At 43.3% G+C, this 26,826-nt stretch overlaps 1 protein-coding gene across 1 annotated transcript; it reads right to left on the reverse strand.

The window, feature by feature from the left end:
- Positions 1-384: 384 nt before the first annotated feature.
- On the reverse strand, positions 385-26,746 carry TPGS2 (tubulin polyglutamylase complex subunit 2). The gene is made up of 7 exons (XM_065860626.2): positions 26,545-26,746; positions 18,188-18,267; positions 9,953-10,040; positions 8,134-8,265; positions 6,411-6,524; positions 4,741-4,901; positions 385-3,186 (listed from the first exon to the last, which is right to left on the reverse strand). The coding sequence occupies exons 1-7, from the start codon at positions 26,615-26,617 to the stop codon at positions 2,959-2,961; spliced, it is 876 nt and encodes a 291-aa protein (XP_065716698.1). The 5' UTR covers positions 26,618-26,746; the 3' UTR covers positions 385-2,958.
- Between the last annotated feature and the right edge of the window lie 80 nt (positions 26,747-26,826).

The raw sequence follows: 26,826 nt of genomic DNA on the forward strand, positions 1-26,826 counted from the left end.
TGATGTGAATGGACTCAGACTCTATGATGGCACCTACAAACACTTAAACAAAAAAAATACGCAGCCTTTTCTCCACTCTGAATGCATGAGAACCATGAGAAGAGGCTTCTGTGCTCCGCAGTAATCCTTCCACCTCCATCTGAATGAGAAAGTGGGTCTGCAACAGATTTACAAGTTTAAGGCATCATCAGATTGAAAGTAAAACAGTATGAGAAGCTGCCTGTCCCCAGGGTGGGTGACAAGAACCTTAACTCTTCTAGAAAGTGCTGAAGGAGTACGGTGTGTATGTTAAGCATTTGATTGCAGTCCCACGGGTGGGTACCATGAACACACAACACAGATCTTGAAGGGTAGGACAGGACAGCACATCACTACTACACAAAATTCCAGAAAATGGCATTTATTTGCTTTAATGATCATTCATGTCTTCTATTAAAAGGATTACTAAGGTATTACTGTGGGGTGGGGTGGGGTGGTGGGTACTGACATCATTCCTTCCTCATGAGAGCTGACCTGAAATTAGTAGAGAAGCTTCAGCAGATCTTCACACGGCACAAGACACACATCAGCTTAAGAGGACCAAAGAGCATTAGAGGATTTTCTCTTGCTTGGAGGTGGCAGAGGGCAGCTGCCAAGCGATGCTTGGAGGGCTCCTGAGCAACTGGACTTGAATGTGGGTCCTGGCCAGTGCTGGAAAGCCAGCAAAGCATGGCAGAGCTGGGGCAGATGACTGCACAGGTTCTGAACAGTGTGAGTGGGACAGAAGTGCAACAGCTGTCATGCAGCTGAGTCTTTTCCTCTATGTAAATTAAACTGGGAACGTCAGAGCAGCTCGAGATGGGACTAGCTAAAAGACACTGTAGCCCATCCCTTCTCAGTGAGAGATACTCCACTGCATTAAAAAAAAACCCACAAATAAACAATCCAGCCCGCATCCTGCTCTCACCATACACCCTTGTTGTGCATCTGTTCCCAAAATCATCTTCAAATACCCTATCATTCTGGAGGAAAATATTACAATCTTTATTAAAATACCTTTAAACACTTACAGGGTAGCTTCATCTTCCTGAAGGCCATACAAACACTCGTAAAAGCCTCACAACAGCCCTGTGAGGTAGGTTTGTCTTATGTATTTATGTGACTGTTACATAAATAAAAAGATTACGTTGTTTAAATAATCAATGCTTATTTGAAGATTGTGACTTTCACTTCCCTGCTTAGGCACAAAATGTATTAGTTGCTATCATGTGTTTCCAGCACACCTAAAAACAGAGAATGACACAGAAAAGTAACAGAATCAATCAGTTGTAACTGAAAACCAGCAGTGAATGGGTTAAAGTGCAGTTCTAAACTGAAAACTCACAGTATACAGAACAGCATCAGGGGCTTCTAAGGCTTCTGAGGATTCAGTGTCCCCCAGTCAAATCCTGCCCAATTGAAAAGTGACAAAGGCTGTTTGAACGGCAGGCTTTGCAAATGAAAGTGTGACAAAGCAAAGGGTCCTCCCGGCTTAGGGACTCTAAACATCACTGACCCACCTGCAGCTGCCCTGGCTTCACATTTCCCACAAGAGGAGAAAGCAGAGGCAAATGAGGGATCTTGCAGCTTCTGGTTGGTTTCAGAGTTATTGGGAAGGACATCAGACCAGTGTCACTATCCAATAAAATATGGCACAAAGGCCAAGGGGTTGTCTGGGTTGTAGAGCAGGCAGCTGGGCCAGTGCAGAGACGTGGAAGCCCCAGGTTCTGTTGCACTGTGAATCTCAGAGTAGAAGTTGGAAGGAACACAGGGAAGTGAGAAGTTGGATTCTGTCTGAAGGGGAAGACATTTCTTTGTTCAGTGGGTTCCAGCAAGCTCCCACAGCATGCAAGGTCAGGACAGGTTTCTTTCAAAGGAGATGGCAGAAATATCTTCCTATGTTGTATTTCAGCATGTGTCTATTAAAGTAACAGCAACTTATATTTGCTTTCATTTCACTGCTGTAGTTGCACAGGAATAAAAGCTTCTCTGTACAGCAGTGACATCAAGGGCTTCCTCATGCCCTCTGGGATGTACATACTTGAAGTAGCAGAAGGGAGTAACATCCATGTCTCAAGCTTTTTTCTCAGAATCTCCAGCAATTACATCCCTCCCATGTTGTCTTGGTTTTGTTAAAAAACAAGTTTCTCTTTTAGTGAATTTTTGCCTGTCAGCTAAAGCCTTCATATTAGCTGCATTTTCCTGGAGAACCCAACACACGTTTTGGTTAAACCTAGCAATGGAATGCAAACTTATTGATAAGCACGGATGGACATCTCGCGAGAGGGGCAACGAGAAAACTGATGTCCGAGAGACTGACCAACGGTGTATAACATTCCATTCACGTGAATACTTCATATAAAAGTGGGAGATCACGAGGATCTCGTCCCTTTGCCCTTTTTCCTCATGGCTGACATTAGGAGAGGACCTTGCTGGTCGTCCCTGCGAACTGAGGCCTAGTGAGAGACTGAATCCAGCTCCAGTTGGCTACAGAGTCTAATCCAGGACTTTGGGTGCTGGCTCTGCAGTTGCTGAGACTTACAAGATTGGTTTTGTATATTTTGTATTATTTTCTCTATTCTTATTAGTAGCATTAGTAAAACATCTTTAACTTTTCCAACTCTCTTCTCTCTGTCCTTCTTTCCCTCCCGATCGCCTGTCCTGAGTGGGAAGGGGGGAGAGGGAGGGGCAAAACAGGGGAAGTGGGGGGGAGAGGAGGTTAACAGTACATCTGCCAGGGTTTGATTGTCACCCCGCAATCTTAACCCTCGACACATGTCAAAGTACATTGTGGCTGTATTTCATGCAAATGCTGCAATGTTTTCGATGGGCAGTATCTATTCATGCAGAAGGAACTTGGTCTGAACCACTGAGACTCTGCACCAGAGACCATCAAAGTGTATTGCAAATGCTGTCCAGGGTCAGATCATGGCGGGGGCCTCATTTCCTTGAAGAATTCCCAGCTAGGGAGGATGTCTTGGAGGAGGTCACGCTTGTGTGGCTCTTTTGGGAGGCTGCTGGCTGGGAAGATGGTTTCTTTTTGATCACTGGAGTTTTGTTCTTGCTTTTAAATACCTTATTGGGGTCCAGCTTGTTCACAAAGGAATCAGCTTCTTCAGAGAGGAGAGCTGTGTTGATGGTTATGGGTTTATACATGTTAAACCATTGCTGAAAAGCAGGGTGGTGGAGAAAAAAAAAAGAGGTTAAACTCAAACTTCAATTAGACATTTTCACACTGCATCCCTCACCCCTGAGACCTGATTTTAATCATACACCACTTCTTAGTCTGCAGTTTACGGGACTATGCAAAGGGCCTTCTGATAAGGATATACAAGGCCCAGCTACAGTTCTGGAACTGCCCCACATTCCAGAGAGAAGAAGAGAACCAGACACAAACCTAACGCTATCTTTCCTGCAGGGAACAAATCCAGCTTTTTTAACTCTTTACACAAAAGATTTTGTGTTTGTTTCTTCAGCCAGATTTTACACCTAGAAGTGACCACAACAATTGTTTTTGTTCCCAGATTCCACCATAATGTTATGTCCCGCAGTTCTCATTCATTAGTGTTTTTTTCCTATCAGTTTTTGATTGGTGAACTTTGGAGATAAAACTGCAGGGGTTATGGTATTACAAATCACACCGAAACCACCTTCAGCAGTGTAGAACAAGATAAACAGAAGATCAATGCCAAAATGTAGATGGCAATCTATTAATGTATTGCTTAACAGAAAATGACTTTGATATACCACCCTTGAAGACCTTTAAAAATGATAATGGTTAACATACTAGGAGGATTTTAACTAACAGAGGCTGCAAATGATTAGGGAATACATGATTTCACTAAGGTGTGTGAATATACTGAACACAATAAAATATTCTAGCAGGAAAGATACAGAAAGGCAGAGCACAGGCATATGCCAGAGTCCCACGTACAGAGCCTTGACTGATAAAATAGAGCACAGTACAACAGGGAGGCACCCTTTAACAACTTTGGAGGATGCAAAGGAATTAATATTCTTGGTAAAGCTCAAGTTCACTGTCCTCCTCTGGGCTTCTGCTTAATGTCTATCTGAACTTTCCTCTCCATGGAGAGAGCAGCAGGCTCTTGTTCGGCACTATAAATGCAGGGTTAACACAATGTTAGTGAATTTTCTAACATTAACACATGACTGTTAACACACTACAGGGTAAAGACTCTTATGAGGAGAGACTGAGAGAGCTTGGTCTGTTGAGCCTGGAGAAGAGAAGCTGAAAGGAGATCTCATCAATGTTTATGAGTATCTCAAGGGTGGGTGTCAAGAGGATGGGACCAGACTCTTTTCAGTGGTGCCCAGTTATAGGATGAGGGACAACGGGCACAGACTGAAGCACAGGAGGTTCCATCTGAATATGAGGAGAAACTTCTTTTATTCTGAGGGTGCCAGAGCCCTGGAACAGGCTGCCCAGAGAGGCTGTGTAGTCTCCTTCTCTGGAGACATTCAAAGCCTCCTGGACACCTTCCTGTGTGATCTGCTCTGGTGAACCTGCTTTATCAGGTGGGTTGGACTGGATGATCTCCAGAGGTCCCTTCCAACCAAAACCATTCTGTGATTCTGTGACTCATGGTCCCTTCCATGGCTCACCAGGGAGGTCCACTTCAGCCTACAGACTGCTTGTCAAAAGGTAGGAAGAAGATGTTTTTCCAGTCTGTACTTATGTGAAATGCTAATGAGCTGTCCTACCTTGGCCTGGGGGCTGACCCCATAGCTGGTGAAGGCATACTGCCACTGTGGGAGACCCAGGTGGGTGATCAGCAGGCGGTAGTAGGCTGTGAAGGTTTTGGTGAGGAAATGCCAATACAGAGCTCTGTCCAGGAACCATATCTCTGTCTCTGGGGAGACATCTAGAACAAAATAAACACAAATTACACTGCTGCTTTGCAGTGATAAGATCAACCCCTGGCAATTGTCAAGTGGGAGACAAAATACACTTATCAGAAAGGTTGCAGCTTCTAAAATGCAGCATCTCTGACTAACATAGATGATTATGCAGTGGCAATGTAGTTGAACAGTCAGACAACAGGGACTGAAAAGGACTTGGTTCTGCTCTCAGCCTTACTAAAAATACTCATGCAACAGCCACTATACTAACTTTCCCCACTGTACAATGGATGCAACACCACTCCTTCCCAATCTGGGACTGATGCGCTATGTGGAATATGCTTGGACACCAGCAACTTTGCAAACTAAGTTTAAAATACAATTATGGCAAACATTATCTACCCCACAAAGTAAAAAGCAACTAACTTAATTGTCAGTCATCTGGATTACTGAATAGAGTCCAGAGTCTGGAAGCCCTGGGAGTCTCTACTGCCAACAAAAACATGTTTTGCAAAATCTTTCCACAGTGGTCAAATATTTGTCCGGTGGTGACATTCTTTAGAGGACAAAGAAAAGTGATTTTACCTGGGAAACTGAGATGCTGAACACTGTCAATTAAACACACTGCCTGCCCCCTGTGCTGACATCAACACTTGTAAACAACGCTCCCTCCCCTTGCCCTGGTCATCCACTGCATGTGCTGAAATCACCAACACAGGAAGGTAAGAGGGCAAGTAAGAAGTTTCTGCCTTGGAAGTTGTAGTTACACACAATTAAAAAGATAATAACCAAGGGTTTATCTTAAGAACAGATATATCAGACTTGTACACCCCAACACAGCGAACATACACATACAATGACCTGTGCACTGTGTTAGGATGTATTATTAATATAGGACAACTACTTTTCCAATAACTCAGTTGTTTCACTAACCTCTGAGTGATAACAGTTTTCTGTGTAGCTGTCAGAAGAAACAGCTCAGTTCACATTCTCACCCTCCTGTTCAGCACTTCCTGCCAAATTTTGACCTAGTTATCATCTGGAGACTCTTCTTCCACGCGCAAGGAGTAAGAACCAGTCTAAGCCTACCTCAATCAGCCAAGGACCTTTTTTATCATCTACCTTTTGCTTCTATGCAGTGTTACACCCTTTCTCATAAAAATGTAAGGTAATTGTCAGGAGACATGCAAGTAACCAGAGATATGCTATTGGGTGAGTTCTAGCCTTCTGCTTTATTTCAGAATTATTGTTTGTAGGTCATATGTGAATGCTTTCCTGTTTCAGTAGGCAACTATGCTGTGCATGCAGAAATCATAAGTTATAGCAGAGATTCAGACATTAAAAGGAGGGAAAATACTATATCAAATTAGGTTTCTGTAAGGCTTAGGCCCTGACTTCAGCAGAGACAGGACATCCCAGTAAATATTAATCTACAAATTGCAAAGATCAGGAATGTATGATGATTCCACACATGCCACCTTCAGATACAATTCACAATAAGAGATGGCTAACTTTGCTCCTTTCAGTCTTACCTGGTTTAGCGTGCTTATAAACAAGACAAACTTTCCCATTCCCACTGCATGGGTCTAATTCAAAGATAAGACTACGGGAATCAAAGTGTGGCTTCTCTGGTTTGTCTCCATTACCTGAAAGTAGAAAAAAATGTTGACAAAACATGTCCGGAAAACTGACTGTGACTCAGCTGCATAGAGTCAATCTATTTGATACTTATTAATAAATAAGCTGAGGAAGAACTTAATCAAATTGTTTATACTTCTTGGAAAGGATTAAGTTACTTGTATTTAAAAAAAAAAAAAAGTGAGAAAAATTTTAATCTCCGGTAGGAAAACAAACCAGTTTCAAAATCTGAAGGCTGAAAAAAGACATCAAACTGTCTTTCTCTGGCATAAAGCAACATAAAGCAACTTCAGCTTTGCAGCTGAGAGGTGTTTGTACAGTCTTTTCCTAATGTCTTCCAGTGTTGTAGGTGTCACAATCCCCAAGCAGTCAACCCAAATCCATTGTTATCACTTAGAAGTTTTCCTCATGTGGATCCTGGATCTTCCTTGGTGCAATTAAAACCCATTACTTCTGTTCTATCCATTTCTTTTTTGCCCTACTTTCTTTTTTTTTTTTTTCTCCTAAGGAGGACAGGGAGAACAGTTTATTCTTTTCGTCTTGACAGAAGACTTTGACGAACTTGGAGACACACACAGCTCTTCATACATTCCAGTGTGATATCAGTGTCCTTCTCAACAGCCACACATTCTGACTCATGTTGAACTTCTGACCCACAGTCACCGCATAGCCTTCCTACAGGACCATTTTGGGATTGTGTAGCTGCAAGTACTTGCAGAATAAAATTGTGAGTTCTAATGCTGCTGAGGAAGAGGGAGGACACAAGAGCTGTACTCTTCAGAAGACCTTTAAGTGAAAGTTAGGATGAGAACACTGATGGGGATGTAACTTTTTCTCAGTTTATATTATAAGTGCCTTGGTGGAGGTCTGAGTGGTCAAATGGAAGCGGAATTTGGCCCATTTCATTACCATGGCTAGAAGATCACTGGAATGTGCAAAAAGAAACTTTCAGCCACATTTAGAAGCTATAAGAGCTATAGAGATTCAGAGAGAAGCCTGAAATCAAATCGCAATTTTTAAGGAGTCAGCATGACACCTGGCTCTGTTGTTCTTACTTTTTACAGCCTTGTTAGACTGTAAGAGCTTCAAGAAAAAGTGGGCTTTTTTTCTTCTTTTTCTTTACAAACAGCAGGGTGCCCAGGATTTTTAAGCAGTTTGGACACGCACATTTTCCAGTGCCACCTCACACTCACAAGTATTTTCGCGAGTTATTTTTCCAGTTCCAAAGAGCATATCCAGATGTATTTTCACTACCAAAACAAAACCTGTTATCTTTTGTTCACATAACACCATAAGCACACAAAGAATCTAGAAGCTGAATCACTGGAGGAAGCCTCAGTTAAAAATTTAAGTAGGGAAAAGGCAGAACAGGAGGGTTGCCAGGCTGATAAAAAGAGTATGCAAATAATATTAGCAACCAGCACCATTAACAATCCCCATGAGATTCACTGCACACTGGTCCTCTCAAGGCTGTAGGGGACTAGTAGGACACCTAGAAGATCCAGCCTGGAAGACACCGAAAATCCCATCCACTCGGGTGACCCGAGTTGCTACATCCATGTGCTGTATCCTAACAGAGCAAAAGGGATGAGACAGAGCCTGTTAACAGGACCTTACCTTCCTCATCTGTGTCATCTTCCAGGTCAGCAAGACCAGGTGCATTAGGCAGAGTGTACATAGAGGAACCCCCAAGCCGACATAGCTTCGAGATACCATTAATCACCATGGAGCCCAGAGGCATTGTGGTATCTGCAATAAGACTGATCGTTAATCACATCCAGTGTCAGGAAAGCACAGGAGGTATTTCTTTTTCCTCCACACATCAACTTACCCTCTTCCAAACAGAGTGGGGGAAGAGATGGGCATATGCAGCTGGCCTGGACACTTAACCAAGTCGGGCTCCACAGGAGCAAAAATCAGGCTTTTTCAAACACAGAATCACACTTACAGGTGATAAGACACCATCTTGGAGCTGTGCAGCATTGAGAACTACACTGCTGACTAAGTCTGTGCCACAGCTGTTAGCCAAGTCCCATGAAACTGGCTATTAAAAATCCTGGCTAGCTACAGCCACCTCCTCAAAACTATTTTCCCTGCTGCTGTCCTTCCTACCAGAATCAACCCATCCATTCACAGCTTATTGGGTAGCTTGTCCTCTTCCACCCTATGTACCTGCTCAGGGTGCATCCTCTTGGTTCGCACTCCAACACTGAATTTTATCAGTCTATCAGCATGTGGGTCTCCCAGAATGAATGCCTGAGGACCTGTCATTTGTTTCTCCTTCTGAGGACTAGTGCTATTACCAGACATCAAGTCAATGAGCACCCTGTTCAGACGTATGCCAGTGCAAAGAGCCTCAGAAGGCACTACTGGGTGCTTGCTCAAACAACCGCTAACTGAGCTGCCTCAGGGTCTGTGTGCTTGTGTTCCCTGAAAACAAGACTCTTCAGAGGTCACGACACACTATTGAAACAATGGGACTCAGTGCAGGTGCTAGAGCCCTGATGTTTACTGCTTCTGAAATGAAATTCCCACTTCCTGAAGAAAACCCTATATTGACAACCATCTCCAGAAGTGAGCAGTGTTCACAGCCCAATTTGGAAACGTTGCCTGAAGGCAATGAAAGCCAGGATAACATTTGCAAGGCTCCCGTGCAGAGTGAATGGATCACCTGATTCTTGCCAAACAAGGATGGACAATAAAGCTCAGTCCTGTTCTCAGTTGCATCACTGACTCTAGAAATAACTGCAGTGAATGAACTTTAGGTGGTGGAAAGCAGAATCAGGTTCCGGCATGTACATATACTTTTTAATGATAAAGAGCCACTATCAGAGGGTGACTCTTTCTACTGCTTCATGACAAGATAATGTGCTAGAGCTGCCCCTCCATAAACTAGAGAGGAAGTTTAAGTACAAGATTTAAACTACATATTTAAATGGAAGTGTCAACAGATGGCCAGTGTATTACAGAAAAGTATCTATGTCATGAAAACTTGTTTGGGTTCTAGCCAGTGTTCAGCATACACATCTCTTCTGTGGGAGTCCAGCACATGCAACCAATAAGCTTTACCCTGTTGCATCAGGAAGGGACAAATGACATGCACTCAGATTTTGTTCCTCAACAGGACATCTCTAAAGAAGTCTACAATCCCAGGCAGAAGCCCACTCACTTATTAAATCAGAGGTCAGTTTTCTGTAGTCACGGATCAAGCTGCCTAACAGAAACAAACTATTTTGTTTTTTCATGAGTTAAGAAATGGTGCTATTCTTTCACTCAAAGTGACCTGGTACGTGTGCTTTTGCTCAGACTAATGCAGGATGCTGATAGATGTGTATTGACTGTGCAGAAAGTAAGTTTGATGTTAAAGAGATTCTGCAAGGTAAGGACTGGCTGCAGTGAAATGAGGGTATTGGTGGAGAGGAATACATGGACTCACCATCGGTCTTCACACTCCAGGTCATCTGGAAGCCATCAGTCATCAGATAGAAGTTCTTTAAATCCTCTGGTAATACGCAGGAGTTTTTCTGCAAATCACAATCACAAGTGTCAAGGGAAAATGCAGAATGTCCCTTAAACACAAAGAACGACTGAATATCGGTACAGAAATATTTGCCACCAAATGTTCTGCTCAATTCCAAGATGACTCAAATCAGCTCAGTTATCTCATCCTAAAACCTTTAGAGAAAACTGCGTATTTCTTGGGTCTGTGCTACTGTATTGACAAAGATCACTTGGGAAAATTTCACAATGAGCAGTCAGTCATCATAAGTTTATTCCAGGATTGTTCCTGAGCTGAGATGATGTATCATCCTTTGACACTTAGAGCCACTGCAAGATCACACATGAAAGACCAATTGGCTTATATATATACACATATGTATGTATATATATGGCTTACAAGAGCAGAGTTTGCTTTAAGTGAAATCAGACTAAATCTAACTGTTCCACTAAAGTATGGATATTAGTACAAGGATGCTCTTCTGAGGGATTTCAGTTCCAAGCAGGTGAGAGAAACAAAGACTCAATAGTTGTACATACTTAAGCAGGTTCAATGTTTCACTGAACAAACAGTATATATATATATATATAAGTCAGTCTCACAAAGATGCTGGTCTGGCTTCATCCCACCAAAATACAGCGCTTGGCTGGGGCTCCTAAGCTTCCTTCCTTCTGAGCCAACAGTAAAAGAAGCAACTCCAGTGAGCTGTTGATACTGCGTCTAAGAACCAGGACCCTTTTCCTATGCCTATCTTGGTTGTGGAAGGGGCCTTTCTTTACTTAAAACTCTACAGATAAGCAACAAATCTGAAGAAAGGAGGATAATGTCTTAATCCTGAGAACGAGAAGCCCAAAGAGCTATAGGCAATTGCAGATCTGGTGACAGGACTGACCCTCCTGTTGATGCGTCAAGCACACAAAACGAAACAGTACAGAAGCCTGTCAATTTTAAAAAGACAAGCAACACGTACGACTAAAGGGAGTTATCTGTTGTTTTCTTTGTAACTGCTTAGGAGAAAAAAACACCCAAGAAGGACTGAAGTGATTTTGCATTTAAAATATTTTAAAATTCAAGATTCCAAAAGAATCAGACCCTAAAACTCAGGATAGTCTCTGATGATGCAGGTTCCACAATCTCTGCATCGACTTGTCCCCCAGGCCCCTGCCACCCTCCTTGTGAAAGTTTTCCTAACTGCAGTCTGAATCTCCAAGTTGCAACTTGTGGTCAGTCTCCCTTTTCAGTCCCACAGACACAAATAAGCCCCCTGAGGGTCAAACTTTGTAATTAAATCAGGAAGACAGACAACTTGTTCTTTAAAATGTTGATCTGAGGCCTCTTTATAATCACATGACTCTGAGAGCTACATTTTACACGGAAAATGGACAAAAAATGTGAGATTTGCAACACAGCATGTCTGATCATTCCAAGTACTTCTGTGACAGGATTTTCAGCCTTTTCTAAAAATGTGTATTTCTTTCATTCAGTCAGTTTTAAAGACATGGCCTGCTCTTTGTGCAGTATGACACTCAGAGCAAGAAAAGACAAAATTTCAAAATTTAAGAACACTTATAGGTCAGTAGTTCTGTCCCTTCCTGCTGCAGATCCAGATGTTTTTCCAGCCTGGCCTCAGAAGCCTGGGTGGGTTTTGGAGCAGTTACAGAATTGCTTTGGGGACAGAAGAGGAGTAAGATGTTAATACCTTTCCAATATCGTGCCTCAGCTGGGAATAGTTCCCTACAGCTACTAGAAAATGTAACATTCAAAGTCCCATGAAATAAAGGAAGAATATTCTGGTAGCCAGTAGCTAAGGAAAAGAAACATTCACATAGAGTTCATGTTGCTGTGCTTCACTTGGGTCACAAATCTGTGACATCTCAAGAGACGCTGATCAGATTCATCCCCATGTCAGCAACTTGTGCGTACCCAGTTACCTGCCCTGATGTTGTCTCAATGCACCTATGGCGCAGGAGCTACCTGCCAGCTGTGCATCCAGCTGCAGCACTGGCCTCTGGACATCAGTGACTGGCACAAGCAAGGGAAGACGCTGGCCTCCTCCTGTCCATGTCTTCTCCTTTCCCCAGGACCAGGGCAGCCCTTTGCCTATTAAAGCCTTGTTCACAGTCACTTTCTCCGAGGTGCCTCAGTCTCTGTTCTCTAAACCGTGGTGTACACGCTGTGCGGGACCCTCCAACCTACCCATAACCTTCACTCCTGTGTGTGAACTCACTTTGTAAGCATAACCGTTCATACTGACAGACTGCTACTGACACGTCCCAGATATTAATGGCTTTGCAAATTGTAGCAGGGCACGTCCCTTTACTTGCCCCGTCAGCAGCCTAGCCACCAGCACTGTGCTTTCCTAACCCAGGCAGGGAAAGTCTGCAAAGGCAACAGGTATTAATCTGACAGGAGAATCTGATACTGTAGAAACTTTGTTTTGAGAAGAATTTATCATCCTTTGATAAGAGCCCACTGATGGCCGAGGCCCTGGTAAGTTTCAGGGGACTACTAAACCACATGGACATATCTGAAGTTCTTCAAATGCCTTCAACAAACACACCTTCTTCTGCAGGTTCTTCTCAGTCCTAAATATTTATCATTTCATGCTGCACTGTTACCTCTACTGATTTCAAGTTGTAGGCATAGTGACGAGGTTTAAAACTATGAAAAAAGAAAATATGACAGACCTGCTACAAAGCCACAGAAGAGTACACATGTTTACAGAGCACTTTCGGTCCATTTCAAACTCCCCAATTTTAACTAATCTAGCCCAGTAGTAAAAATACATGGGTAAATAGCTTTCTTGACTTCAGTGGGTGTTGTGTTCTCCTCTAAGCAGGAAAACCACATCCGTTGGGATGACAAAATCTAAGATTTTAAAACTTCTAACATAGTATCCAATTAAATACTACTACAAATCAGGCGCAGCTCAATTTAACAAACACATCTGATTAAGACAAGGAAAAAAAAAAATCACATCAAAATAGGTCTTCTGCTCTCAGTTCGCTTTTTCTGGATGGAAAGATTAACATGTACGTGTTTCCCCAAATAGGTCCAACAGCCCTCCCAACTTTGTTTTATGATTCTCCTAACCATGTCCCTTTGCATGACTTTCCAAACGATGCTGCAGAAGAGATAGGTGGAAAATGCCGCCCCAGAGCAGATCTGGGGTCTACAGGAAAAGACCTCTATACAGAAAGCTCCACTAACACCTATCTTTCAGATTGATTGATCTGACATATTATGCTCAGCCACATGACCCTACGATGTCAAAACAATAGTCTTGTGACAGGAGAGTCAGAGAAACAAGCCACTACTATTAATATATATTAAAAATGGCTTCTCAAGCTCTGTATTCCTCTTGCTCAACTGGTAGTTTCCAGGGTTATGATCTCCAGCCCCATAAAACACAATATTCCTAATAACATGCCAGAAGTGGCTTAACCACAGCCCTGGCAAGCAGCTGTTTTCACTCCAGTCATCTGGTTACACTCATCAGCTCATAAAACAAAATATCCCTAGGGCCCAATATGGTGTGTGAGGTCTACTTCTTTTGTTTATTGTCCATAATATCCCAAAATAGTCTCCCAAGAAAGCACAGTCCATTGAGGATAGAGAAGAATATTAAAACCAGGGTAGTTTTGCTGCCAAGACCTGATCAGCGCTGAATCCAGAGCTAAAACACTGACATATGGCAATCCACTTAAAGCACAGTCGAAGTGATGCCTCCCAAGCAAATATCCTGAAGAAAGGGACAGCAAGTAAAAAATAAAACTCTAGAGAGACCTCTCTAGAAAACTGAATGAGTATAATCCAACTTCTGGGGAGAGAAGGATAGGATTTATGCCACCTCTCAGGACTTCCAACTAGAAGAGCAGCCACCTTTCTCCCTAATGTCATGCTGTTTCACGACTGGTCTGCCCTAGCTGCCAGCGAATGCAGATGTCAATTTATGTAACACACCGAGACCTTCTTGCTGTACGTTTTAGAAATCTGATGGGCAAGGGTGTTGGAATGAATGAATGAATGAATGAATCGGACTCTGCACTCCGATTCAATGTGAATCACGCTAGAGCCATTTATTACAGAAACAAGCCTCCTTATATATGCAACTATTCTTTGATCACACGTCCATGCTTCAATTATGCATTCACTGAGTGGGTATCATCTATGTTCATAAGCTGTCCATGTGCTGGAGTCTCACTGCTGATAGGTCCGTTGATCTATGTCATGTTGAGGCCCTGTTATTGCAGAATTGCCTCCCCTCCATGGCAGGTCCTGTTTTCAGCTTTCTGAGGTGGCCCTGAAATTCCTTTGGGCCTGGCTAGTTCAATAACAAATCTCCATCTAATAGAAACCCATCCAGACAAGAGGGCTCCCAGGACCCCCAGGATTTCCTGCCCCGAAAGGCACAGGGCTGGGGCAGACCTGATCCCCCGCTGCAGAGAACAGAATTTGGCAATTATCTTGAGGATGGTGTTGCGTAGCCAGTTTTTAAATCATAACATTACAAGGCCCCACAGAGGGGAACACTGTGTCAGAAACTCTATCCACCTCCCAAAAGTCCTTTGGCTTCTCCCCCATTATACAGCTTGAAGAAATAGACCTTTCCTCATGCCCCGGTTCTGCTGGATCCATGTCCCTGGCTCTCCTGTGGTCAGGGCCACAAGGCAGGTTCAAGACGGACAGATCCTGTGCTCCTGGGGATCAGGAATGGCAGGCTCGCCTAACGCTCAGGGAGGACGTTACAAGGAGGATGGCAAAAACAACCCTTGTGGATGCGAATGCCTGCATGCATACTTTTGAGTCAAAAAGAGACATGGTAGAAGCAACAAGGAAGATTTCTGGAATAGCCAGGAACAACCACCCCATCCCACTGAGATCTGCATGCAGAGAGAGTTCCTAAATTGTCTGCCAGCCTAAGACAGTCCACAACAGGAAAGTAACAGGCTGCTTGAGGGCTTTCTAATGGCTTTATTTCAGGAAAATAAATTTTTGTAGACAAAATGCATGAGGAGAAACAACAAATTTCTCATGTAGAGCTGTAGAACATCAATACTTCAGCAACATGATGGGCAAGGATCGCTCACAGCCATCCAAGGCCAGTCCAGACACTGCTAACAAGACAATTAGAGGAACAGGCAAAATGATCTCCTTCGTTTTGCTTGGCCCGTTGTGGAACTGAGCTCTGGGACCTCCGGCTCCTCCTAACAGAATGCCATTTTCGTTATTTTTTGAAAATCAAAACAATGATGTGAGTGACTTATTTCTCTTCTGGTTGAGGCAAAAAGAAAATGTGGTTCAGGCACTGTCACTGCAGATACCAGAGTGTCTCTTAGCAATATTTTAGTATAATGCCCACTTTTAAAAACTGTACATGGAGAGGGGAAGAAAGGCAGTTTCCAGCCCAATTTTAGGAGGGAGAACAGGTTCATAAGATGATATACAGTTACGAGGTCACTGGAACACCGCTGCTGATAACCGTCTCTCCTCTCCCTTATATTGCTTGTCTCCCTTTCCTACAGAAAAGATAACATCTTGCTAGGTCTAAATATCAGCAAAGGTGAAAAGATCACCTGTGTTTACTAAAATATTTTGAACTGCTTGAAATGTTTGGGGAAGCGATGCTACTCATGTAAACACTTGACAACCATATGCCTTAATTTTTTGCAAGTGCGCTGATCTCTAATAATATATATATATATATATATATATATATATATATATATATATATATACATATCTTCTGCTGTCCTCCTGTCTTATGGCACTGTGTCCTGTTATGAACCTCACCTTCCCCTGCAAAGCCTCATAGCAGTTAATGACATTCAACAAGCTGACCTCAGATTTTAAAACCTCCATTGTAGTATCCAGTTAAGTACTAGCACAAACAGAGCACAGACAAGTTTACCAAACACATTGGATGCTATGCTGGAGACAAATAAATGCATGTTGCCAACATTATTAGAATATAATTTTAATAATTCATAATTTAAAAAGATTGACTTTCTTTCAAGATTTTCTGAATACCACAGACTTTTCTCTCAGGAGAAATACCTTTCCACTGCAAAAACTTAAACAGAACTGGAAAAATGGCTTCTAGAAAAAAAAATAGTAAAGAAAATATCTTTAGAATAGGGCTTTTATTTGCTGAGTCTCAATGAAAATAAGTTTTTGGAAAAATAACACCACACAAAAAGTCCTGCAAATACTTTCATAACTAAAGACGTAGAACAGAGTTAAAAATACAGACTGTGACAAGATCTTGTTAAAATCTCGACTATGGAGAAATGGTTATGTGCATTAGTATTGCCACCTAATGGCTACGAAAAAAACCTCACAGTGCTAAAAGTGAACATTAGGTACATGAAAACCTGTGCTCAAATTCAAGCAGGATGAGTCTGAGGAAAAGTGAGGTACAAGTTCATCCTGCAAGGGCCTTGCGCGGTGCTGAGTGCTTTGCACCTAATAATTGCTGCAGGACACGCTGCAGTTGTGTTGAATGTGTTAGATACCAGACCTCACACCCAAAGGCCAAGAAAAAAAGGAAAAAAAACAAACAAACAAACCACTTATCTTTTCACTTGAGAAGGGAGATTTCACATTTTGTCAATGCAACTGGAGTCAAAAGCAAAGAAATAGAAACTGATGTTCTTCACAATTAGCAATCCAGCTCAACTGTATCTACTTAATTTTCAGCATTTAATTTCACAATTAACTTAGTCCATCACTTGTTGGAGAGGGTTGAGCTGAAGTTTTGATTCGATGTCTTTGGAGCAAAGTGCTTTTGCTACAGCACTGCAGAGTTTGGCTTTATGAGAACGGCTCAATTTTGAAACAAACGCAATCTAGTTCGGAGGAATGGCAGCACCCGAAAATGAGAGCAATACCATGTTCAGGAGAAGTGGTCCTCTGCACTTAACAGAAGAACGAGTTAGTGTCACTCCGCTGCTCCCAGACCTGAGCTGGCTGACAATTAAGGTGCCTCACACTTTCCAGCCCAGTTAATCCAACACCTGAACAACAGCTACAGGAAACCAAGAATCAGTTCACACAAACCAGAAAAACTGGACATTTCAGCCTGACCGCATTTGCTGGCTACTGTACAAGTTTCAGTAACTAACGCAGGTTTACATCACATACATTCTGTCCTGGATTTGTAAATTCTTGACAAATATCACTAATTGGATAGGGCATTACCAGAACTAGCACAAGACTTTTCCCTGCTGTTCAGGAAAAACTGTAAATGGCAAGGTGTCATCAAAGGGGTAGTTATTTTCTGTAGTTCAGTCTCTGGGAGAATATACATTAGGGCATAGCCAGGGCTGGAGCAGGGGTAGATGATTCACTCAACTTTATCCTCTGCTGTGCCTCTTTCCAAAGGCTGGTCAGCTTCTACTATCTCTTCCCTACATGTGAGCGATACCTAGAAAGCAGATTCCCCCATGGCCATGGGACAGATAAACACATGTATATTCAAGAAGAGGACCAAAAATGCCATCTCTGCCCACCAGAGTTACATGACAGTATTCAGGAGCCCTCTAGTTACACACTCTGATGCTGAGAGGTCAGTGGAATCAACATAGTACATGCCCTTCATAGTCTCCTACAACAGGCAATGGGACATGCCTTGGCCAAAAGATTGGGTCAGTTAGGCAAAAAGAAGTTGGAAGGAGGGTTTATGAGAAATAGAAGTGAATAGCTGAGACTGAAAAGATAAATAGATAACCAAAACAAATTATGTGGCTCAGTGCCATTTTCCAGCTTGAGGTCTTTACTGTTAATGGCCATAAAGAGTTGTTTCATTTTGTTTGAAAGGGAGTTGGAAAATGGTTTCCGACCTGAGTCAGAACAATGGTTGTTCTCCACTGAGTCACCACTGTTGCTGCCTGCTACAGTTATGTGATTTCTTGTTAGAGTCCTCATTCAGAATGTACCCACACTGATGAAGTTTCCCTAACAGGTCAGGTACACATGATAGCCTGAAGGACAGAGTAACATTTGATTAAAAAGAAGAAGAAGAAAAAAATCTGTTTAGGCTTCGCTGTGCATCAAACTTGGTAACGGGCTGTCTCACAAACACACACAAGGCAGCCACTACATTTGACATTCTCCATGAGCCATGGCACATTCAGACTGACCTCACTGCAGTATTATCACAAAAATACTCACTTGCTCCCATGAAATGATGGCGTGGCGTTCAGCTGGCTCCTTTTCCACAAACGTCACCTCAGCAACTCCTGGAGAAGTCTCTAAAAGGAAAAGAGGAGTATGTTTGCAGCTGGCACGGGAGACACAACACTGTGAGCCAGACAATTCTGCAAGTTAACCTGACTGGCAACTGAGGAAAGGCATTAATGACTGCACGCACTGTGCTGGTGACTGAGCAGTTGCTTACTTTTTTGTGTGTAACTACTCACCATTTCTTGGCGTGAGGATGCCTAGTGCTGCACATGATGGCATCCTTTGATGGTTTTCATAGATATACACACACACACAGACATTTTTGTACTCAAAATGTGATCTTTTGCAGATGATTCATGGAAAAAAAAAAAATCAACCATGGGTTCCTGGGCAAACTCTAAAAGAGAGATGAATCTTTCTTTGTAAGCATGCTCTGTGGTTTCAGCTGGGTAGGATATTGTCAGCTTGACACAAGACACTGTGCTGTATTGCTGTGAATTGCTAACAACTGTATTCCACTGAGAAGGGAACACTTCAGCTTTGGATTCAGTGGGTTTGACCAGACACAGAATCTGGTGCTGCAGAAGGGACCTGTATGAGCAAATATTGGCTCCCTGGAATCCCGGCTGGACACATGCAAATCTGTTATGAGCAACGAGCTCATAATTTATAAAAATAATCAGAATATTTTATGGGAAAGAATGCTATATAAATGCAAGATACGAATCTGCACAGTGCTATTCTTGCAGGTGTGTGATGGCAGAACAGTCTCACTTGCAGTAATTATTTTATGATGTTTTACTTAATCTACAGCCAACTGAAATAGTTCCCACTGACTTTGTTCACTCTGGAACATGTCCAGAAAAACTTCTTGTTGTGGGAACTGCAGGCCCAACACACAGGGCCGTGGAGCAGAACTGATCACTATGCAGGGCTTTCAAGACCGGCTCTGCTGTGAAAGTATTGGCTCCCAAAACAGTCACAAACATTATAATTGCTTTCTGGGAAAACATACACAGTACAATAGACAGGAAAGGCAGGCACCAGAGAGCTTTGGTTTGGTTTTTATCTCCAGTGCTGGGCTTATAATTCTAGCAATGGCACTGCCCTTTTCTGTCCTGCTGTTGGAAAAGCAACACTCAGTTTCAGGAAGTGTAAACTTGACTTTAACTGGAAGCATTGATTGTTACATTGTCAGAAAATTTGAAAGACAAAACATAACACCAGAAGACCAAACTCCAAGCTAAAGTCAGAAAAAAATGAAAAAAATCATAGTAGGTCACTTAGGTAATCTTTCTGATCCCAACATACAAAAGACACTGATGTTTTGCCAAGCTGCACTTCAAATAGGTGGGTACAAGGCAGGAGGATATGTCTCCTGCTCAAATATAAGCTGGCCATATGTATTCCTCTAAAGAAGCATGTGGAATCAATGATCTAACTGGTCTTTTCCACCTAAGCTATGCTAGCTTTATGACAAGTTAAGAGACTATAATAACAGAGTAATTGTTATTTCTGTGATCAAAGAAAACTGCAGGGATGTTTAATTCATCATGCACAACAGCTTGGTTGGGATGACGGAAGATTAAATATCATGTCAGTCAAAGAAGATGTTTAGGAATGAGAAAACTGCAGCTTCTGAAGAGGTCTGAAGCAAATCCAAGATAAAAAGAAAGAAAAATTCTGTCTTAAAAGCCTGAATGTTATATTAAAAATACCCTGTGGGTAAACTGAAGACCATGTTTAACAGACATGCATAAGTATGGACAAGAGCCCCATTAAATGTTAATGAGGAAAAGAAGTCTGCTTTGTGTCGCTTTTCTTTTAGATGTAAGAAATAAAGCAGCCACCTGGGTTAGACAAAACGTATAGGATAAAGCTTAACTAGTTCAGGAGGCTCCTCCCTATTAACTACTCTGTATCAAGATCACAGTAAACTCTGTCCTATTTTAAGACATTTCATCTGAAAGCTTCCAAAAACTCTTTGCTGTATTAATCAGAAAGAGTCTATGTAATGGTGGTGTGGTTTAATCCCATCTGAAACTTCCGAGTTGAGATAAAAACAGTTTAATAGAACAGCAAAGGAATAGAAGATAATAATAATACTAGTACATAAAATGAGTCATGCACAGTGCAATTGCTGACCACCTGTTGATCAATGCTCAGCTGTTGCAGATGAGTGATTTAGGGTCTTGCTCGTGGCAGAGCAATGTTTAGACCACTTAAAGACAAGCACAATTTGTTTGATGGCAATGTTGCTTCTGCTACTTACTGCATGGAGGAAATATGCCAAATATAATTGTGGCAGAATGCAAACCCCCCTCTCTCCCCCCGCCTCCTTCAGTATGGAGGCAGTAGGCACATCTCCCTCTCTCTGCTACTCGAAGCTAACAGCTTCTTTTGTTTGGCCCAGAGCACCCTAGCCAGGGCCATTAGGAGAAGGGATTGCCGAGGCGCCAGTGAGCCGCTGGGCACCTGTGACCAGTGTGGGGGATGTTTGGAGGCTTCAGGGGCACCCCACAGCCGGTGTGGGGGTGCAGAGAAGCTTCTAGAATGCCTACAGTCAGGTCTGATCAGCCAGTGTAAAAACGGGACTCTCGTCGAGACTCCGCCCATTGTCGCTGGTCTCTCGGAGCACGAGGAAGATGCTGCTGCCGAGACCCCGCCTCCCCGGGATGGAGACCCCGCTTGCCTTGCCGCCACAGGTGTGAGTAAAACCCCTCGCAAGATTGCGAGTATATTTATCCTTTCCGTGCACATTTGCACGTGTAACTTCCCGTGCTTAATACAAGCACGTATAAAATTATTTCCTCGCACAATCGCGAGTGTATTTATATTCCGTGCACATTTGCACGCGTACTTTAAATTATTTCCTTGCACAATCGCGAGTGTAACTTTATTTCGTCTCACAATTGTGAGCGTATTATAAATTTATCCTCGCACAATCGCGAGTGTATTTTCCTCCCGTGCTTCCACATAAGCACGTGTAGTATTCCGTGCGCATTCGCACGTGTAAGTAAATTAACCCTCGCAGAATTGCGAGTGTATTATAAATTTACCCTCGCAGAATCGCGAGCGTACGCTTTACCTTTATCTCTTTAAGAATAATCCCGCACCGTGTTGAGGCAAGTGTGTACTCCTCTGGGACTCGAGGGTGGTTCCGGCATTGTTTTGGGTGAAGCCACGTGCATGCACTCTGTGGACCGCCTGTTGTACCAGTTGCTGCCCCTTAATAATTTTCCTCAACTGATACCCGAACCTATATTTAAGTCACTTTTGGAGTGCTAAAACCCTGTTTCTCACCGGTTTAATAAAAGTTGTTTTGGACCCCGTTGTCCCTTAAATTAGCCTCGGGGTGCCTCCGTGACAATAATTAAGGACGAGTAGTTTTAGAGTGATTTCTATGAGGAAAGGAGATGTGAAAGGGTAGGGGGAGGCCCTCACATTGAGTCAGGACATTCTGAATGGACGCCCTTGCTTTCTAAACTTCTCAGGGAGGAGTCTTGGTGTGGCTGGTGTGGTCCAAGAGTGGTCAGTTGTTCACATCTAAGAAACATAGAGGGTAAGGGAAAACAGGTAAGGGATTGTATGTATTTATGGCCAAAGGATTATATGTGCACACCTGATTCTTTATATCGCTTGGCTAGGATTTCAAAGTTCTGTCATTCTGCAGCTCAGTCTGCTCAGCTCCTCTCTAGGGGCTTGGTGTCAAATCGCTCAGAAGCTGATGGGACCCTAAGTATCTCCAAGTGAACTCTCAGGCATCAAAGTTCACAGGAATAAATAAGTTAATGGAATAATACAGCAGCATGGTCAGCTCCAGCTGGGTGCCTTCGCAGAGGTCACAACCAAGCACCGAAATCCCGGGGTAATTATGCCCTTACAATTTACCCACCACCTCACACCATTATTTAGTCCTACAGCAATATCTGAGTCTGGGGTCTTCTTGCTTCTCATTGGATCCTTTCACTGACCTCAGGCAGGCCCTTGTTTTGTTTAGCTGTACACATTGTTTATAGCCCGTAGCTGATTTATGCCAGCCTTAAAGGTGTTTTATCTGAATGAATGCTGTTCGTTCAGCAAAGTGCAAAACAGGCCTTATCTCACAGGTGTCCAATATGGTCTGTAGCTGCTTCTGTTTTCATTAAGTAGACACAAGTTTGGTGAATATGAGGAGAATTTTACAATATACAGCTTAAGATTCCAGCAAATTTAGCTTACTAAGTAATGTGAAGCAGACAGCATATTAAAAAAAATCACATGACTGTATAATTCTAAGTGATTAATTCTACTTTATATGCATTTACTTAAGCTAAATGATTAATACAAAACTTAAACTGGGCTCATCTGGTGATCTGTGAGTATTAAACAATCATTGCCATACAGCCAGCTTCTTTATCAGAGAGAGCTCAAAGTAGGCTCACCCAGGCATCATATTTATGGAATAAAGTGGCTGGCTCATGGTCAAACTGCATACAGTGGGAAAGGGTTGCACGAGACTCCTTGTACCCACAACTTACCAGTCTTCAGCGTGCTGTTCTGCTTCCTTGTGGGTTTCCTAGCAGGAGTTGTTGGCCCAACTGCAGCTCAGGCTTTCACCTCCTTTGAAGCCTATACCAAACTGCTGCTGGTTTGGCCAGGGCAGCAGGGTCGAGTGCATCCGTCACACCAGCCCACCCCCGAGCAGTGATCCCAGTCCCCCAGCCAACTCCTCCCAATTTATATACTGAGCACGATGTCATATGGTATGGAATACCCCTTTGGCCTGCTCGAATCAGCTGTCCTGGCTGTGCCTCCTCCCAGCTGCTTGTGCACCCCCTCACTGGCAGGGGATGGGAAGCTGAATAGTCCTTGACTTAGTGTAGGCACTATTTAGCAAAAACTAAAACATCAGTGTGTAATCAACATTATTCTCACACTAAATCCAAACCACAGTGCTATACTAGCTCCTAGGAAGAAAATTAATTATTTCCCAGCTGAAATCAGGACAAATGGTCTGACACAAAGCTGAAGCAGGAAATCACAGCATTTTCAGTTCTTACTGTACTGCTAAAACTGCCTGCAAGTCAGATAAACTCTCACCATATTTTTAAAATGTCTGAATAGTTATATTCTTATCTAATAAAGACTGAAAATAGCGAAGTATGGTTCTGTTCTGGGAAGTCCAGAACAGCTAACGCCTCCCATTCAGATTCAGTAGTGAGCCATCAGCCTTTCTGGAATTTGCTACTAGTCATGGAACTAAATGAACTAAAATGAACCATATTGGCAATGGGAAAGATGCCTCTCTTCCTTCCTCAAATTATAACCTTCATAATGCTGTGAGAAGTCTCCCACTTTGTAGGGACTTCCACTGAGACTACAAGTTGAAAAAAAAAAAACCAAACCAACCCTCTCCACCCACAACCTCATGTATAGAATTTGTTTAAAGGAGGGATTCTGAAATGGTGCCATGAACATTTAGAATCATAGAATCATTTTGGTTGGAAGAGAGCCTCAGGGTCATAGAGTCCAGCCATAACCTAACTCTAGCACTAAACCACATCCCTATGAGCCTCATCTACATGTCTTTTAAACACCTGCAGGGATGGTGATTCAACCGATTCCATGGGGAGCCTGTTCCAATGCCTGACAACCCCTTCTGCAAATCAATCTTTCCTAATATCCAATCTAAATCTCCCCTGGCACAACTTGAGGCCATTTCCTCTTCTTCTGTCACTTGTTACTTGGAAGACCAACCCCCTCCATGCTACAACCTCCTTTCAGGTAGTTGCAGACAGTGATAAGGTCTCCTCTCAGCCTCCTTTTCTCCAGGATGAACAGCCCCAGTTCCCTCAGCTGCTCCTCATCAGACTTGTGCTCCAGACCCCTCACCAGCTCCGTTCCCTTCTCTGAACTCTCTCCAGCACCTCAATGTCTTCCCTGTAGTGCAGGGACCAAAACTGAACACAGGATTCAAGGTACGGCCTCACCAGTGGTGAGTACAGGCGGACAATCGCTGTTCTGGTCCTGCTGGCCACACCATTTCTGATACAAGCTAGGATGCTGTTGGCCTTTGTGGCCACCTGGGCACATTTCATAAAGGTATTGGAAAAATTGGCCTCAAGCTCCCACACACTGTACATGCAGAATTTTCTTGCTTAAAAGGAGTATGTTGAACATTGAGTTTCATTACACAATCCCTTCTATCTACTGAAAAAAAAAAAAAAAAGCTTCACAAATGCAACAGAGTTAAAAACCTACCACTACTTTGATGTTCTAGTGGGCAGGAAAGTACCTACTGGCTTCATAGGACTTCCCAAAAGAAGATGTGAAATAGGATAGTTTATAGTGCTGCAAACTACCAAGCAAAGCATCTTTCTGAATGAGATACCTTTTGTTATTTGAAAGAAACAAACATTGAACAGATTGGTAATGGTTCCCAATTAATTCAATAATTCTTACTATGATGGTGACACAATTTACATGTTTGGATTACTTCACTGTGGAAAAAAAAAAAATGCATTAAATTCCCATAAGGAGTGGAGAGACAGAGAAAAGAACCAGAGTAAAACATCACAGCAATGGACTGGGGTGTGCATTGCTATATTGCAAAACACAAGTCATCAGAGATACAGAGAGAAAAAACAAAAAACCCAAACACAATCCAGGAAACACCTTCCATGGGAAAGGGATGCTACAGGACTTTCAGAGCCAAATCTGCGCTGTGGTGTCTTGCTGGTGCAAATAACACACCCACCAAAACAGTTTGTATGGCAACATCACTTTTGGACACGGTTAATGTCATGCAGATCTCATATACCTGAGCCTGGGTGGTGAGAATGCTGGTAAGACCATGGATTTTTTAAATAGAGCTACTTTAAAGAAGCATTTGTCATGACAGTTTATCATCAATAGTTTCACCTTTTCTGTGCTCTTGCAGAGTGAAATGATGTTATCCTGAACTCACAACTGGAAAAAGAAAAAAAATCTGAAAAAAACCCCAGGAAGTCCAGTAAGAGAACACTGAACAGAGATTGAAGACGAAGTCCTGTCCTCACTGAAGCCCCTAACAAGAAAGCTGCTCAGACAAACAAGATTATAAGATCAGGGCAGAAATCTGAAACCACGTGCAGTTAGGGATACACTTAGGTTACCAGATGAAACTCACTGTTCTGCCATACAGTGGCTGGGTGAGTTGATTACAGTAGTTACTTTGGGCTTTAAAATTTAAAGGAAGAAGTTCTGGAACTGCGATTTGTAATGTTGTCATACACAAGGCTTGTGACAGATATATTGCTTTCCAGCCATTCAAATATGAAAGTTCTGTACCCCAAGCTGCTGACAGATGAAAGGTTTGATGCTAAAATCCTTTATACATGCAAATACTTTCACCAGTTCTTGTGAATCTACTGTCATGAGTGAAGTTTTGTCTGAGGAGGCTTTTAAATGTTGAATGCCTTGCACTCCTGCTGAACTTCAAAGGGAACTGCAGGAATGCAGGAAAGCTGAAGAACTGAGGGAAAAATATGGAGATGACAAGCAAGGCAGGTTGTGGAAGTGGTCCCAGGAAGTGGAATAAGCTGCAGGGTGACTGTTCATGTGGAGCTGATCCTGAGCACATTCACAGATTGGTCTTCTGACAGAACACGGAGCTTACAGAATCATGGAATCATTTCAGTTGGAAGAGACCCTCAAGATCATCGAGTCCAACCATAACCCAACTCTAGCACTGAACTGTGTCCCTAAGAACCTCGTTTAAATGCCTTTTAAACCCCTTCAGGGATGGTGACTCCATCACATCCCTGGGCAGCCTGTTCCAACGCCTGACAACCCCTTCTGTAGAGAATTTTCTCCCAATATCGAATATAAACTTCTCCTGGCACAACTTGATGCCATTTCCTCTTCTTCCACTCGGTGTGCTACCTGCTGAGCCTGTGTTACCACAGCGGATAAAAATTTCATGTGGTTTTGAATAAAACACTGCCTTCTCTTTTTTTTTTTTTTTTTTTTTTAACCGTTAGGGCTTTCTTAAGTCAAGAGATTCAGGATTTTTGCCGTTGGTTCGAACACTTAGAAACAGGGGTGTTCATGAGTGTGAAAAAACTGTAATTCAAGAGGAGGGACCTTGACAAAATACGTTGCACAAACGCCGTGTGACCGGGGCCCGACTTGTGACACCGCGGTCCCCCAGGCCTCGCACCAGGCCCTGGGCCAAGGGCCTCGGGCAGGCCGCCTCAGGGCCACCACCTGGGCGGCCCCAGGACCCGAACCCTAAACCCGGAGGGAGGCGCCCCTTTCCCGCCCCTGGGCGGTTTCTATGGCAGCCGCTCCCCGTACGCCAAGCTCCAGGGGCTGTTACTCACCCAGTATCCGTGTGACCCCCAGGGTGAGCTTGTCCAGGTAGGGCTTGATGCTGGCGGAGGGCTTCTCCTCCATCCTCCGCAGGGCCCTGCCCGGCTCCCTTCAGCACCAACGCCCCGCCGCACAGGCGAGAGAGCTGGGGGCGTGCGCGAGGCTGGGGCACTGACCCCTGTTGTCCTTTCTCCCACCCTGTAGCCGCGGCTGCGCCGACAGGCGCGCCGGGAGCAGTAGTTCCCCGGCCGATGCCGCGGTCAGCCTATGGCGGGCAGGCAGAGCCAGGCGGC

Source organism: Patagioenas fasciata, chromosome Z (assembly GCF_037038585.1).
Source record: "Patagioenas fasciata isolate bPatFas1 chromosome Z, bPatFas1.hap1, whole genome shotgun sequence".
NCBI lineage: Eukaryota > Metazoa > Chordata > Aves > Columbiformes > Columbidae > Patagioenas > Patagioenas fasciata.